Below are 16,319 nucleotides of genomic sequence, written 5' to 3' on the forward strand. Positions count from 1 at the left end.
CATCTCTTTCGCACAAACGGTCTGCTTGAGACTAATTCTTTTTGTTTGTATATCGCAAACAAGATAATGACTGGATTTCAGATCGTGAATCGGTTCCAGTTCGGTGACGAATGTTATTGTAATTAGAGAATGTCCCGCGACTTTCAGAGAAACGGCTAAACAATGTCTAGGCAGAGAGAGAGAGGAGGTGCCTACTGCAGTCACTATTTCAATTGTCGGCAGTTTTGCCTTATGCTTTTCAGATTCCCTTTATTTATTTATTATTATTTTTTTTTCACAGCAAGAGTCTACTTGTGGCTAATTCTTCCCTTTGTATATCACAAACAAGACAGTTTTGTTGTACCCTTAAAAAATGCATTTTATAATCTTTTTATTATATATGTATCTGTATGGTATTACTGCAAGATTGCATGAAGATAAGCGTAGAAGGTCCGAATGAGTTATTGGAAAAATTAATAAATGAAGTGATTGAAACATATGCAAAGAAAAAGCAAAGAGGAATATGATTATTATAATGCTTGCAAGTTTAATAATAATTTGTATGGTTTTTTTGCGAATTTTAATCGGTGATTTTCATATAATTAAACTGTGATTATTGCCAGTAATGTGTTTTTGTGAACTGACTATTAGTATTTAGATGTTAAATAATAAATATTTCCTTTTGTTTCCTCTTATTATAACATTCATAAATATACAGATCTGTTTGTAATATACACACGAAGTTTACATTCCCCTCCCCCTTCAAGAATGGATTCCCTAAGTTTATATCCCCCCCTCCCCCGTCCAAACACTCTGACACTCTGGATTGAACGCTGCTCGAAATCAATACGTATTTCATTTAGTATAATAAAACTGATGGTCAGGGCCGTTCCGAGCCATTTCAGTACCCGAGGCAAGAATGGAAAATTGCGCCCTACTGTTAATCATGGCAATGTTGGTAATTATTTAATCTTTCAGCTTTTAATCTGAGGCAAAAGCCTTGTTCGTCTCACCCTCGACACGGCTCTGCTGATGGTGGATTCAGATCACTGTCCTTACATACCGTCCAGAAAAGGCCTGGGTATAAAATCCTCCAAGATTACGATTGAGGGCTGAGGAATTGTTTTTCACCCGCATTACACACAAACTGACGATAGGATCCATGCAATTTACAGATACCATCCAGTAACACTTCATGGCCTTATTTTCTTTGGCTCTTAAACTAAATAAATAACAATATAATAAAAGCTTAGGCATACTTGCCGTTATGCAGCAGTGTTATTTTACGAAATACAGTGCGCCCCCTATATTTTTTTGAATTTTTCGAATGAACTATGGCCTAATATATAGTAGTTCTGGTCTGACCACATAAATTCTGTGAAACGAAGTTGATGGTTGTCGTGTCATATTATTAATGGTATTTTCTGAAGTTTAAATTATAAAATGAGGTCTAAATTAATGAACAGAGTTTATTGAAAGTTATGTGGTTCTCACTTTATTTATTTAACACATATGAAAGCAGTTCGTCTAAACGGCGCTGCAGGTTTGGATTTAACAAATAAATAAAACTTTGCTGTCAGAAGTTATTGTGGATGTAAATAGCTTTTGAGCTATAAGGTAATGTTTGAAGTATGGCTTGGCACTCTTCTGTGAAATGTGGGCTTAGTACGAACGGAAGGATAAGTTTGTACTGTTTTTGTGTGTCTTCAACAGTAGTGTTATTTCCAGTTGTGTCTCTAATTAATAGGACGTTACATTTAATTATAAATGATTATTGGATTTTGCTATTTGCAGTATATTCTTTAATTATCCATGCCCATTTGTATTATGTCTACCGGTCGAGAGGTCATGCTTATAAGGTAAGTTATTTGATGTTTTTTTTTTTTTTTATTAGGAATTATTCATGACACTCATGTCTGTAGCAGAAATTTGACTTCACTGATCTTCGGCTATACTTGAAAAAATAATGTCCGAATAACGCTACAGTATTTATTCATCCAGGAATCAGTATACCTGATTCCTGGATGAATAAACACATACATCTAACACATATATCTGTATGTATTCTGTGAAAGCGCCATAGCGATCAGCACAGTGGTTACGATTGCTGCAGTAGTGAAACTACAAATTCCATTATCCCCGGCGAGATCAAATAGGTCCTTCAACCGTTATTAGTATTATTATTATTAGTCATATAGTGTAAGGAAGCTTGAGGCTTATGCTGCACCACCCAAAAAAAATTTATTTTAGGAATTACCGGGAGAGAGAGAAAGGAATCACCAAGAAAAAGAACAATGCTGATATTCAACTTAGGATCCTGGATGTGCCAAGCCCATACTCACCAGATATGAGCCCCTGGGCTAAATACGAAAACAATCGTAAGGCCCCACCCCAAGCAATGGCAGTATAGCAAGGGATATGGCGGTTACTAAATGCACCTCCTAAGAACATTAGCATTAGTAGAGGCACATGGTGCAAGAAAGCAAGCTTATACAGCATCAGCTAAATAAAATAAAAAAAAAACCCCTTCCCATTTCACTGATCCATTCGTTCGAAATGTTGGTCTATTTCTGCCTTGAATTTATTTAAGCTATCAACTTCCATAACAAAAGATGGAAGTCTGTTCCACCAATCAACCACCTGCTGGCTAAAGGCAATTTTCTGCACATCTAATCTACAACTGCCTTTCCTCAATTTGAATATATGCCCCCCTCAGGTTCTTAATCTGAGCAAGAGGAAGAATCTCATCAGTATTCAGCTTGCTCAACCCATTCAAGGCCCTGTACACCTTAATCAGATCACCTCGCAGGTGCCTACTCTCCAGGCACTGCAATTTGCAAAACTTAATCCTTACTTGATAAGATCACCCCTTTGTTCCCCTCACCAATCTTGTTGCCCTTCTTTGTACTCGTTCTAGCAACTCTACATCCTTCCTAAAATGAGGTCTCCAGACCTGTACACAGTAATCTAGGTGTAGCCTGACCATTGCCTTGTATAATGGGATAATCACCTCGCTGTCTCTGCTAGCAAAATTCCTATGTATCATTGACAAGACTCCATGACCTGCCCTGGCAGCCTGTCTGCACTGCCCAGCAAACTTCATATTTGACTGTACAATAACCCCTAGGTCTTTTTCACTTTCCACTTCCTGAGTGTAGTACCACACAGTTGGTACATTTCTCTTGGGTTATTGTTACCCGTATGCAGTATTTTGCATTTGTCAATGTTAAACTTCAGTTGCCACTTCTCAGCCCATTTGCCAAACTTATCTAGATCCAGTTGGAGTAGCATACTGTCTTTACTATCGTTAACAACCCTGCCAACCTTTGTATCATCTTCAAACTTGGACATTAATCCTGATATACCTTCATCAATATCATTGATGAATACACAAAACAACAATGGGCCCAGCACAGAACCCTGGCGAACTCCACTAATAACATTTGTCCACGAAGAGCAGTGTCCATTGATTACCACTCTGTTGTTTCCCACTCGACCATTCCTTTATCCATTGTAGTAACTTACCTTTAATCCCACACCTCTCAATTTGTACAACAGTCTTCTGTGTGGAACAGTATCAAAAGCTTTCCAGAAATCCAAGTAGTAGTAGTAGTATTGGCATGTGATGCAAGAAAGCAAGTGTTATGAGCTTATGCAGCATCAGCCAAAAAAAAAAAAAAAATCGCACCATTCCCTCCAAATGCCTGTCCTATCAACTTCCACAATGTTTATTCAACCTATCAACTTCCACGACAGATGGAAGTTTGTTCCAGCAATTAACCACCCGCTGGCTAAAGGCAAATTTCCGCACATCTATTCTACATCTTTACTTTCTTAATTTGAATTTATGCCCCCTTAGGTTCGTAATCTGAACTAGTGGAAGGATCCCATCAGAATTCAGCGTGCTCAACCCATTCAAGGCCTTATACACCTCAATCAGATCACCGCGCAGGTGCTAGATACTCAAGTATATCAAATTGATATACTCTTTATATCAAATTGATATACTCTTTATATCAAATATATCAATTTGATATCAAGTATATGATATCAAAATTGTTTTTGACATTCAGTTCCTTTGTGACCACATCATAGTATCCAATTAAATTGGTCAGACAAGACTTCCCTTTAACAAACACATGCTGTGTCTTAACTATTACTGCAGTCTTGTCTAGATGATCCTGCAATGCTTCTTTAATCAGTGATTCCATTATTTTCTCCGGAATACAAGTTAAACTAACAGATCTATAGTTTCTTGTGTCACCTTTTGAACCCCCTTTGTGAATTGGTGATACATTTGCACACCTCCAGTCCATGGGGACCTCCGCTGAGTCCAAGGAAGCTCTCATAATTATGGCCAAGGGTTTGCTTACTTCCTTTGCTGCCTCCTTTAATATAACTGGATAGATCCTGTCCACCCCAGGTGCCTTCCTTATGTTGAACTTCAACAATTTCTCATCCACTTTTCTCTCAGTTATTACAAAATCACTTAGCTGCCTGTTAGTTTGATAAACTTCTGGCAATGTCCAGGCAATATCTGGAAAGTTAAAATCCCCCATTATAAGACATTCTGATTTACTGGCACACTATTTCTCTGCACAATAGCTCATTATACTTATCACATTCATTAGGCCTATAACACACACACCTACTCTCATTTTTCCTTTCCCAGTGCTTATGTCACACCAAACAGACTCAACATTGCATTGTCCACCAACAGCAATTGGATGCACTTCCTTAGACTTTGTGTTTCTTAACTAACAGCATAACCTCTTTCTCCCTTCCTGTTCTGTCTATCCTTTCTGTACACATTGTACTCCCCCAAATTCCAATTCTGCACTGCTTATATCTGTGACGCCACGTCTTATATCTGTGACGCCACATTCATTAGGCCTATAACACACACACCTACTCTCATTTTTCCTTTCCCAGTGCTTATGTCACACCAAACAGACTCAACATTGCATTGTCCACCAACAGCAATTGGATGCACTTCCTTAGACTTTGTGTTTCTTAACTAACAGCATAACCTCTTTCTCCCTTCCTGTTCTGTCTATCCTTTCTGTACACATTGTACTCCCCCAAATTCCAATTCTGCACTGCTTATATCTGTGACGCCACGTCTGTGATATCCCAGCAAAATCTGCCTTTGATGTCGTGATTAGCACTTCAAGCTCATCAAATTTATTAACTACACTCCTAGCATTGGTGTACATGCAAGTATACCTGCACCTGTTTCTACTTTTAGTTACTCTAACCCAGCCCATGTATTTATTTGTTCCACTAGACTCCCAACAGTCCTGGAAATCTCCATTGCCTTGCATTCCATGCAGCTGCTCATTCTAATAGAAGCAATGCAAGAATCACTTTTGCCTCTGCCTGCAGCCACTGTTAACCTTTTAGTCTTTGTATTCCCCCAAGCTAGCAGTTTTCTGACCCACCTAACACTGCCTTGATAGCATCAGCAAATATTCTTGCACCCTTTTTATTTAAGTGTACCCCATCCCTGTAGAAGCAGTCTCTTCTGTCAACAAGCATGACTAGGTTGAAAAAAATTCTACCCCTTGAGCCTTGCACAATCTCTCCAGGACCGAATTGATTGACAAGGCTTTCATCGTATACTCCCTCCTATCGTGTCTGGGCAGAATTGCAGACACTTTCACATTCAACCCTAACTCGCAATTTTTTCAACATTGATTTGTACTTGTGGAGTAAATCTGCAGATCTCTTACTCTTAATGTCATTAGTTCCACCGTGTACAACAATATCACATTTTGTGCCCTTAAAAGATGATATCTGCTCTACAATGTCATCAACTTTTGTCCCTGCCAGACATACCCTGGTCCTGTTCCGGGGCAAGGGTATGTCTGGCAGGGAATTTAAAGGGAATTCAGGGAATTTAAATTGAAAAGAACTCTGATGTTGCCCGTACAAATTCCAACTGTCACTACCCATACATTTAAATCCAGGAAGTGAGTATTTTTTATTTTTTTAAGATTGTGTGGATGCTTTTTAATCATTGCAGTTGTCAGAAGCAACACTACAATTTTAGTCCCCATTGGAATTCTTAAACGCTTCTGCTGTCCTGTCCATTCTCCTCAACAGCCATACAAAAGCAAATTTAGGCCAAACTTCATGTTTCAAATTCTGTAAAACATTGTAAAAAGAGAACATAGCTTTGTTCTGTACTTAGCAGTAAGTAGACTAAATTTGCTACTTCATGCATCAATCTCATATTGTGAAAGAACTTCACTGTGAATTGGTATTGTACTATTTTAAATAAAAAGCCTTGCTTAAGTGGAAATATGCTTTTTATTTAGTGTATACCACTTCCTCACACCCAGGCTCCTGCAGTTTTTGGGACCAAATCAGTGGGCACTTATCTCACATATTGTGAGTATATATTGTCACTGAGGCGTTCAGGTCTTCACAATGACTGCTTCCCCCACTGATATCACCTCCAACAAATATGGGGGGGAGGTAATGTCAGTGGGAAAAAATTTATGGGTTTTAACCCAGGTATGAATAATGACATATATTTTAAATGAATAGCAGTATACTTCTTCATTGGAACAGTTCTTTTTATTTAGAGTATTGTGAGGAGTTCAAAAAAAGATTTGAACCCAGAAGTAGTTGTGATAGGAGGTTGATGCAAACACCAGGTATTACACTTTTTCAACATAGTTACCAGACAAAATAACACATTTTAGCATTAGCATTAGTAGAGGCATTTGATGCAAGAAAGCAAGCTTATGCAGCATCAGCCAAAATAATAAAAATAATAAATAAATAAAAAAAAAAACCACTTCACCCCTCTGTTCGTTCAAAATACCTGTCAAGCTGAGCCTTAAACTTATTTAGGCTATCAACTTCCACGACAAGGGATGGAAGTCTGTTCCACCAACCAACCACCCGCTGGCTAAAGGCAAATTTCCGCACGTCTATCCTACATCCGTCTTTCCTCAATTTGAATTTATGCCCTCTCAGGTGATTATTCTGAGCGAGAGGAAGAATCCCATCAGCATTGAGCATGCTCAAACCATTCAAGGCTTTATACACCTCTATCAGATCACTTCGCTGGTGCCTAGTCTCCAGACACTGTAATTTTCAAAACTTAAGCCTTTCTTCATAAGAGCACCCCTTTGTTCCATTCACTAATCTTGTTGCTCTTCTCTGTACTCGTTCCAGCATCTCTACATCCTTCTTGAAATGAGGCCTCCAGACCTGTATACAGCACTCTAGGTGTGGCCTGACCATTGCCTTATACAAAGGGTACTAGGGAAGTTTTGCAATATGACGCAACAATGAATCACAGGAAGCTGCTTGTTGCTGCATGTTGAGACATGTTCATACGTGCATAGTAGCCGCCGCGCCAAGTCGATGGGCTCAGTTATTCATTAGTAGTACTAATGATACAATGCCATCGCAAGCACTGTACTTGTCCTGTTAACAAGTACAGTGCTTGCGATGGCATCGTGGTCACGAAATGAGATAAGGACAGTTTTGCGGTATAATTTCGTGTGTGGTTTAACCATAAGTGCTTAGAAGAAATGACTCTTGCACTAGATGATGATTGTCCACATCGTACAACGATATTCAGGTGGTATAGAGAATTCCAAAGGGGAAATTTCACTCTGGAGGATTCTGAGAGGCCGGGAAGGCCACGAACGTCAGTTACGGAGGAAAACGTTACTGCTGTGAGGAAAATGCTTGACGAAAACAGGCGAGTAACCTACCAACAGATAGAGGATACTTTGGGCCTAAATGCACCAGCAATTCGTTCGATTCTGCAAGATCATTTGCACGTGAAGAAACTTTGTTCTCTCTGGGTGCCGCATCAACTGACTGAAGAGCAGATGACACGACGTGTGACTTGGTGCCGGGAGATGTTAAAAAAGTTTGATAAGGGACAATCTCAGTATGTGAACAACATCGTGACAGGTGACGAGACTTGGCTGTACTATTACGATCTGCCGACCAAGGCTCAAAACAAAGTTTGGGTCTTTGATGATGACGACACACCCGTAATTGTCAGAAAATCCCGATCTGTAAAGAAGAAAATGATAGCTGTATTTTTCAAATCGAGTGGAATTGTGGAACGTGTCGTTTTGGACACGCAGAAGACAGTCACAGCTAAGTGGTATACTGAACAATGCCTGCCTAAAGTCATTGGATCTATGAAGAACCTGCGGCCAAAGTCAAGAATGGACACCTGGTACCTCCATCACAATAATGCTCCAGCTCACCGCACCAAAGCCTGCACCGAATATTTGACCACGACAGGACTGAAACTTCTCGAGCACCCTCCCTACAGTCCAGACCTTGCTCCCTGTGACTTTGCACTGTTCCCGCATGTGAAAATGAAGCTAAAACGGAGGCGGTGATGAGGACCTTCTACGGGCTTGGGACAACGAGTGTGCTTTACTCCCTAGTGAAACTTGGCAGAACTGGTTTAAAGATTGGTTTCAGAGGATGGAGAGGTGTATTGAATGTAGAGGAAATTACTTTGAAAAAATTAAATAAACAAAGCTGTATTGCAAAACTTTCCTAGTACCCTTTGTACAAGGGAATAATCACCTCCTTATCCCTGCTAGAAAAATTCCTATATATCATTGACAATACACCATGAGCTACTCTTGCCGCCCATCTGCACTGCTCAGAGAACTTCATATCTGCCTGCACAACCACCCCCAGGTCCCTTTCATTCTCTACCACTGTCAGTGTAGTACCACAGAGTTGATACGTTGCTCTGGGGTTGCTGTTTCCCATGTGTAGTACTTTACATTTGTCAATGTTAAACTTCATTTGCCACCTCTCAACCCATCTGCTCAACCTTTCCAGATCCTGTTGCAGCAGCATAGTGTCAGTAGCGTCCTTGACAACCCTGCCTACCTTTGTATCGTCTGCAAACTTTGACATTAAGCTTGATATACCATCATCAATATCATTTATGAATACAGAAAACAATAATGGTTCCAACACTGAGCCCTGAGGGACTCCACTAATAACATTAGTCCACGACGAGCAGTGTCCATTGATTACCACTCTGTCTTCTCCCCCTCAGCCACCCCTTTATCCACAGCAGCAATTTGCCTCCAATGTTACACTGCTCCAATTTGTGCAGCAGTCTTCCATGTGCAACAGTATCAAAAGCCTTTCTAAGATCCAAGTATATAATATCAAAGTTATTCCCTGCATCCAGTTCCTTTGTGACTGCATCATAGTATCCAATCAAATTGGTCAGGCAAGACTTCCCCTTAACAAAACCATGCTGTGTCCGAGCTATAACTGAAGTCTTGTCTAAATGATCCTGCAGTGCTTCTTTAATTAGTGCCTCCATTAATTTTCCTGGAACAGAAGTTAAACTCACAGGTCTATAATTACTTGTGTCAGCCTTTGATCCTCCTTTGTGAATTGGGGTCACATTTGCACATCTCCAGTCTGTGGGTACCTCCCCTGAGTCCAAGGAAGCTCTCATAAGGGTTTGCTTACTTCCTTTGCTGCCTCCTTTAATATAACTGGATAGATCCCATCCACCCCAGGTGCCTTTCTTGTGTTTATCTTCAACAATTTCTCCTCCACTTTACTCTCAGTTATTACAAGATTCTCTAGCTTACTGCTAGAGTTGAATACACCTCTGGCTTTCCCCTCGCTAAATAACTCCTCGTGTGTGAATGTCGATGCAAAATATTCATTCAGTTTGTTAGCTACCTGAGCAGGATCATCAACATTTGAACCATCGATATCAAGTGATCCAATCTAATTCATCCCCTTCCTTCTAGAGTTTACATAAGTAGAGAACTCTTTGCTGTTTTTCTTTGCATCTTTTGCCAAAGATTTCTCGTAATCTGCCTTCGCCTGCCTAACCTCCTTTGTAACTTGGTTACAGATCAACTTGTATCTATCATAGGCTTCTGTGTCATGTGTTAATTTGTATGTATCCCATGCATGTTTCTTCTCTGCCATATGCCTCATCAGTTCATCTGACATCCATTTAGGCCTAAACCTTGAACAATATTTCTTGGTTGGTATGTAAAGCCTAGTAGTTTCCAAGATAAGTTCTTTGAATGCTTCCCATTTTGCATTTGCTGTTGGTAACATCATCAGTTGGTCCCACTGTATAGAATTTAAATACTGTCTCAGTCCATCGTAGTCGCCTTTACGAAAGCAATGACCCTTCCCTTTACCCCTAATGGTAGTTACCTCTTTGAGTAAATCCCACTTCAGCACACTGTGATCACTGCCACCTAGTGTGAGTGACCAGCCCCCAAATTCCAGTCAATATCTGGGAAATTAAAATCTCCCATTATAAGACTCTCTGATTTACTGGCCCACTATTTCCCTGTACAGTTTCTTATTATACTCATCAGAGTCATTAGGCCTATAGCACACTCCTACTCTCAATTTTGATCTCCCAATGCTTATGTCACACCAAATTGACTCAACACTGCACTGTCCAGCGATGTCCACTGGCTTCACTTCCTTGGATTTTATGTATTTCTTAACTAATAGCATAACCCCTCCTTCCTTCCTATCCAGTCTATCCTTTCTGTAGATGTTGTACTCCCCAAATTCCAGTTCTGCATTCCTTATATCTGTGTGACACCACGTCTCTGATATCCCAACAATATCTGCCTTTGATGTTTCAAGCAATACCTCAAATTTATTTACTAAACTCCTAGCATTGGTGTATACGCAAGTATACATGCACCTATTTCTATTCTTAGCTACCCTAACACAACCCATGTGTTTACTTGTACCGCAATGACTCCCAGCAGTCTCTGAAATATCCTGCATCTTGTTTTTCAGGCTTCTGCTCATTCCAATAGAAGCAGTGCAAGAATCTCTTTCACCTCTGCCGGTGGCTACTGTTAATCTATTTGTCTTTGTCTTCCCCCCCAAGCTAGCAGTTTTCCGACCCACCTAACACTGCCTCGATAGCATCAGCAAATATTCTTGCACCCTTCTATTTAAGTGTATCCCATCCCTGTAGAAGCAATCTCTCCTGTTAACAAGTACAGTCCAGGCTGAAAAAAATTCTACCCCTTGAACCTTGCACCATCTTTCCAGGGCCGAATTGATCGACAAGGCTCTCATCATATACTCCCTCCTATCGTGTCTGGGCAGAATTGCAGGCACTTTCAAATTCAACCCTATTTCACGGCTTTTTTTCAACAGTGACCTGTACTTGTTAAGCAATTCTGCCGGTCTCCTACTCTTGATATCATTAGTGCCAACGTGTACAACTATATCACCTTTTGTGCCCTTAAAAGATGATATCTGCTCTACAACGTCATCAACCTTTGCCCCTGGCAGACATACCCTTTTTCCACTTCTTCCATTTTTTCCACCTCTCAATATGCTTCCCCTGTCCAGATTTGTAGAAGTCCTCTGACTGTCCTTTAAACCATGATTTGGCAGCAGAAATCACCTCATCATTAGCAGCATAGTGTTTTCCACAAAGAAAGGACTTCAGGGCAGGAAAGAGGAAAATCCAGGGTGCAATGTTGGGGAAATAAGCAGAATGCGGCAATACTTCGAACCCATATTTGTTTGCACACCTCACTGCAGCATGCGAGGAATGCACAGGGACATTATTGTGGAGCAAGAGCACACCTTTTAACAGCTTTCTCCATATTTTTTCTTTTATAGCATCATGTAGCTTTATGAGGAGGTTGGAATAATACTTTGCTATCACAGTACAGCCCTTTTGAAGGTAATCGGTTAGTTTTACACCATACTGATCCCAAAAAAACTGACAGTATCACCTTGCCAGCACTCGATTGATTCTTTCATTTTTTTGGAGGGTGGTGATTCTGCATGCTTCAATTGTTTTGACATTTGCTTAGTTTTGGGATCATAGTGATGGATCCAAGTTTCATCTATGGTGAATAGCTTTGAAAGAAACTCCTCTTGCTTTTCCTGGCACATAAACAACATTTCATGCACACATTGTGCCCTTTCCTTCTAGTAAGGGTTCAGAAGTCTGGGGATCCATCTAAAAGACACTTTACTCATATGCAACTGTCGATAAATGATGTTCTCCACAGACTCTACACTAATTTGGAGCTCTACAGCTAGTTCTTTGGGACCAATAACCGCGTTCTTCCAGGATTAATGCCTCGATTTTACAACACTCCTGTTACAGCAGTTGCTTGGCATCCTTGGATTTCTTCATCATGTAATGAGGTTCTTCCACATTTAAATTGTTTATACCAATGTGCAACAACACTGCAATCTGCGCAGTCTTCTCTATAAACAATCTTCTTTATATTCCTTGCAGAAAGAGGAACCAAATCACTGATCTGCATTCCATGTTATCTATTATGACCCTTCACTTCGTTAAGCACTGCAAAAAAAAAATTAATCGTCGCATTGAAACCAAAAAAATGGGTGGTTGCTATAGAGATTTCAAAGTATCAAACAAAAAAAAAAATTTCATCTTTCTATCACAACTACTTCTGGGTGAATGCAAATATTTTTGACTTCCCCCCCCCCCCCATCATATAATACCATAGCAAAGTGCTTTTATAATATGAGATTGAAGAACAAAGTAACAGACCTAGTTTTCCCACTGCTGTATGCAGAATGAGGTTGTTGCCCTACTTGTACAACAACCATACTGAATCAGCTGTCTGATGTAGGATCATCAGGTTTTCCTTTAAAAAAAAAAAAAAAAAAAAAAGCAAGATTTTTGTCGATAAAATTAGTTTTAAAAAATACAAGAAAATTCAAATTGTCTTATATTTTAATTGTACTTATTTTGACATTTTGCCCTTTTTAATAATTGTTTATTCTGTTTTATATACTGAAGGAACTCTTTACATGTAAAAGAGAAATTCATTGCAATCTGCAACTCTGCCTCGATTAATTCTCGGTGACTTTTGTTTCTGACATCTGTCCACTTCAATTTCATTAACAAAAACACCCTTTCTACTACAGCATTTGAGCCAGGAATACTTAACAAATATCCTACTATTCTACTGATATGGGTACATTTTCTTTAGGAACTTTGGGAAAAAAATCAAGCCACTTGTGCACATCACTTCCTGTAAAATCAACCAAAAAAACTTAAAGCTTACGGGAAAAACACAGGACCTGGCAACCCTAGTGTGATGCTTTCCATGGTGGCAGAACTGGCAATATGATAATTTCAATTCTGGCAGTTTTTAGGTCAGTGTACTTTGAGTTAAAGTGTATTTTATTCTTCAGAAAAACTGTGCCTCACTGTAGACAAAAAAGAGCAAGGTTTCATTTAGTTAATATGCAATTTTTGGTGCTACTATAGCATGCAGTCTACCACATGCTATTTGGTCTACTGGACACTATAGTATGAGAATACACTACAGCGTGCAGACTACTGGCACTATAGCATGAGGTCTACCAGACACTATAGTGGATGCTAAAAATATGATATATGAATAATATGTAGAAGAATAAGAAAGTTTTGCATTGAATCATTGATGTTGCTGTGGATGTGAGAATTCATGTGGTTTAATTTTAATTTTATATTCATTTAAATTCTGCAGAGTGTCATTTGGAAATGTTCTACGGATCACATTGAGGTAAATTTCTCTTATTCTTCTGCATATTATTCATATATCATATTTTTAGCATCCACTATAGTGTCCGGTATATCTCATGCTATAGTACTGGTAGTCTGCACACTGTACTATAGCATTCTGTAGACCGTATAGCATGCAGTGGACCGCATGCTATAGTAGCTTGCACCTAGTATTTTAGGTGGTAGATGACTTTCATCAACCGGTGAAATACCACCACTTTGCTTATTGGAGGCTTGAAGTGGTGAAAGCCATGTTTAGTCTCTAGAGCAAAGTTTCCGGCATCCCCCTCCCCTCATACTTCTCCTTCAACCCATGCATGGTGCTAAGTGCTGTAGATTTTGATACCTTTCGTGTTTGGGGTTTTCATAAAAAAAAAAAGTAGCACCCAATTTTTAATATCAGTAAACAGAGTTAGAGGGTTTAAATAAATTTCCCCTTTTGTTTTCCACTTTTGGCTGATCTCCAGAACATGGATACACCCAATTCACCATGTTGTGGGCATGGCCAATTTCGGGACAGATTCAAGCAAAAGAAGCCACGCCCACAAAGTTGTACCCATGTTCTGGAGTATAACCTGACTTTTTTTTTTTTTTTTATAGGAATCTCAATTTTAGTTGTTTCAGAATTTGGACACCTTGCTGTGTGTGATACTTTCGTGAGTGTGTTTGCTGATCTCACCATTCGAGTTGCCCTTCTTTGGACCCTTTCAAGAAGCTTTGTCTTTTTTTCAGATTAGGTCTCCGTATTTGAACACAGCATTCAAAATGTGGTCTTACAATTGCCTTATACAGTGGAATTATGACCTCCATGTTTCTACAGGAAACGTTTTCTTTTTTTATATAAATCCCAAACACGAGAGGTGTTAGAACCTATAGTACTTAGTACCGTGCTTGGGTTGGAGGTTGAGAAGAAGAAAGAAGATATTTGTTAACATTGGACTTGAACTTCTGTAGACTGTAATTTTCAGGAAAAACGTATGAAGGAAGATTGTTCCAGAAATTGGCAGTTGAATGATTAAACAAGGAAGATGAAAAGTTGGTTCTGTGAGTTTGAAGTTGGACAGTAAATGGATATTGGCTGGTGGCAGCACGCGTTCAGACTGTTTTGAAAGAGAGAGCGGGAATTATAGAAGCCAATTCAGAAGAACAGTGCCCATGGAAGTATCTGTAGAAGAGGCATGCAGCAGAAACAGTACGTCTATGAGAAAGCGAGTGGAGAGACTCTGTTAGAGATGAATCATTACTTAACCTAACTGCCCTCTTCTGAATGGTATCAAGAAGCCTGAGAGAGGTTTTGGGGGCACCACCCCAGATGTGGGAACAATATTCCATGGCAGGCCGAATTTGCAATTTATACAGAGTGAGCAGCTGTTTGCAAGAAAAGTAACGCCGAGAGCGAAAGAGAAAACCAATTTTTTTTTAGATGCAAAGGAAGCAATATTTGTAATGTGTTTGTGCCAAGAGAGATTAGAAGTCAGGGTAATCCCCAAAAGAGATATATCATTTTGCCTAGAAATCAGAGTGTCACTAAAGATAAGCATAGGAGCAGAAGAATCCTTTTTGCGAGGTATAAGACAAGACTGAGTTTTAGAAGGGTTGAAATCGACTAAGTTGTCTTTGCCCCACTGGAGAATTACCTGAAGATCGGCATTTAAGGAATTGGTAGCTGATTTTCGAGAAGTTGAAGCTGATTGAGTAGGACAAGGTTTCTCAAAATGAAAAGTGGAATGCAATGTGCTATCATCGGCAAAACTATGGATAGGATTTCCAGTCAATGGAAGAAGGTCATTAATATACAAGAGGAAAAGAGTGGGTGAAAGAACTGAACCTTGGGGGACTCCATTAGTGGAGAAGTTAGAAGACAGAAAGCAATCTACCATCACCCTCAGTGAGTGATCAGAGAGAAAACTGGATAACCAATTACTAAAAACAGTTGGCAAACCATAAGATGGAATCTTGTTTAGAAGACCTTTAGGCCAAACACGATCGAAAGCCTTTGAGATGTCAAGAGCAACTACTTGTTTCACCGAACCTTTCCATTGAATTAGTCCATAAATGGGTAACATAAGCCAGAATATCACCAGTGGATCGACATGACGGAATCCATACTGGCGATCGTTCATCAGATGGAAGGTTTCTAGGTAGTTTAAGAGTTGGCAGTTAATTGATTTCTCCATTACTTTAGAAAGAGTAGAAGTAATTGCAATGGGACGATAATTGGATGGGAGGGATTTGTCACCCTTTTTAGGAACTGGCTGGATATGAGGAAATTTCCAAGCAGAAGGAAAAACACCTTTGGAATAAGAAAGTGAAAAAGGCGGCAAGAATAGGAGTAAGTTTAGGAGCACGGGTTTTGAGAACAAATGGAGAAATACCATCGGGACCTGGAGCTTTCTTAGCATCAAGATTTGTCAAAATCCTTCTGACATCCTTTTGACAGAAGACCACAGGAGGCATTGAATGCAGCGTGTTGGGAATGGTGGGAGGTGTTTTACCAAGATCATTAATACATGAGTTGGAAGAAAAATGGGATACTAGCAGGTCAGCTTTATCATTGGCTGAAGTGACAACAGAACCATCTGGTTTGGACAGAGGTGGGCAAAAGTTGCGGTCAATAGCTTTGGCAAGAGACCAGAATGCTTGGCTACCATTAGGGCAAGAAGCAAGTTTTCTACTCTTAGCCTGTTCAAACTCTAGTTTGGACTGATTAATAACTGCTTTACAATTGTTGCGAGCTTTGGTGTAGGCAGAAAATGAAACTGAAGAATTAGAAACA

At 39.7% G+C, this 16,319-nt stretch overlaps 1 protein-coding gene across 2 annotated transcripts in view; it reads left to right on the top strand.

Annotated features, from left to right (window-relative positions):
• Nucleotides 1–1,469: 1,469 nt before the first annotated feature.
• The window catches only part of Icmt (isoprenylcysteine carboxylmethyltransferase ste14), a 50,751-nt gene continuing 35,901 nt past the window's right edge, over nucleotides 1,470–16,319 (top strand). For both annotated transcript variants that reach the window (XM_090373136.1, XM_090373137.1), the window contains exon 1: nucleotides 1,470–1,838. In XM_090373136.1, coding sequence (XP_090229262.1) covers nucleotides 1,611–1,838 — 228 coding nt within the window. In that variant the 5' untranslated portion in view covers nucleotides 1,470–1,610. The remainder of the gene's footprint in view (nucleotides 1,839–16,319) is intronic.

The sequence above is a fragment of the Mastigoproctus giganteus genome, chromosome 5, assembly GCF_048544385.1.
Source record: "Mastigoproctus giganteus isolate SK-2022 chromosome 5, ASM4854438v1, whole genome shotgun sequence".
NCBI lineage: Eukaryota > Metazoa > Arthropoda > Arachnida > Uropygi > Thelyphonidae > Mastigoproctus > Mastigoproctus giganteus.